Raw genomic sequence first — 292 nt, 5'->3', positions numbered from 1 at the left:
TGGGAGGGGGTGGGGGATGGGGGGTTTATGGGCGGATGCAGAGGGTTTGGGGTTTATGAGGGTTTGTGAGGGTTTATGAGGGTTTAGGGTTTTGCTGGGATACTGCGATGCATAGACAGTTGACAGCAGCAGCAGCAGCAGCAACAGCAGCAACAGCAGCAGCAAGGGCAGCAGCAGTAGCAGCACCACTAATCTTCATCAGCATGTATTCTTTCTCTCTCTCTCTCTGTCTCTCTCTCTCTCTCTCTCTCTCTAAATGTATTTTATATAAATATCTATTTATCTATTTACT

General features: G+C 47.3%; 1 protein-coding gene across 1 annotated transcript in view; it reads left to right on the top strand.

The window, feature by feature from the left end:
- Nucleotides 1-256, top strand: part of EMH_0032090 (Tyrosine kinase-like (TKL) protein, putative) — a gene marked incomplete at both ends in the record, with an annotated part of 3,964 nt that extends 3,708 nt beyond the window's left edge. Inside the window, one exon of the mRNA XM_013494599.1 lies at nucleotides 116-256. Within this exon, the coding sequence (XP_013350053.1) occupies nucleotides 116-256 (141 nt within the window). The remainder of the gene's footprint in view (nucleotides 1-115) is intronic.
- Nucleotides 257-292: the final 36 nt, after the last annotated feature.

This window comes from Eimeria mitis, genomic scaffold (genome assembly GCF_000499745.2).
Source record: "Eimeria mitis Houghton genomic scaffold, Emh_scaff1215, whole genome shotgun sequence".
Lineage (NCBI taxonomy): Eukaryota > Apicomplexa > Conoidasida > Eucoccidiorida > Eimeriidae > Eimeria > Eimeria mitis.
Note: the sequence above shows the minus strand (reverse complement) of the source record. Positions and strands in the feature narration are given on the sequence as shown.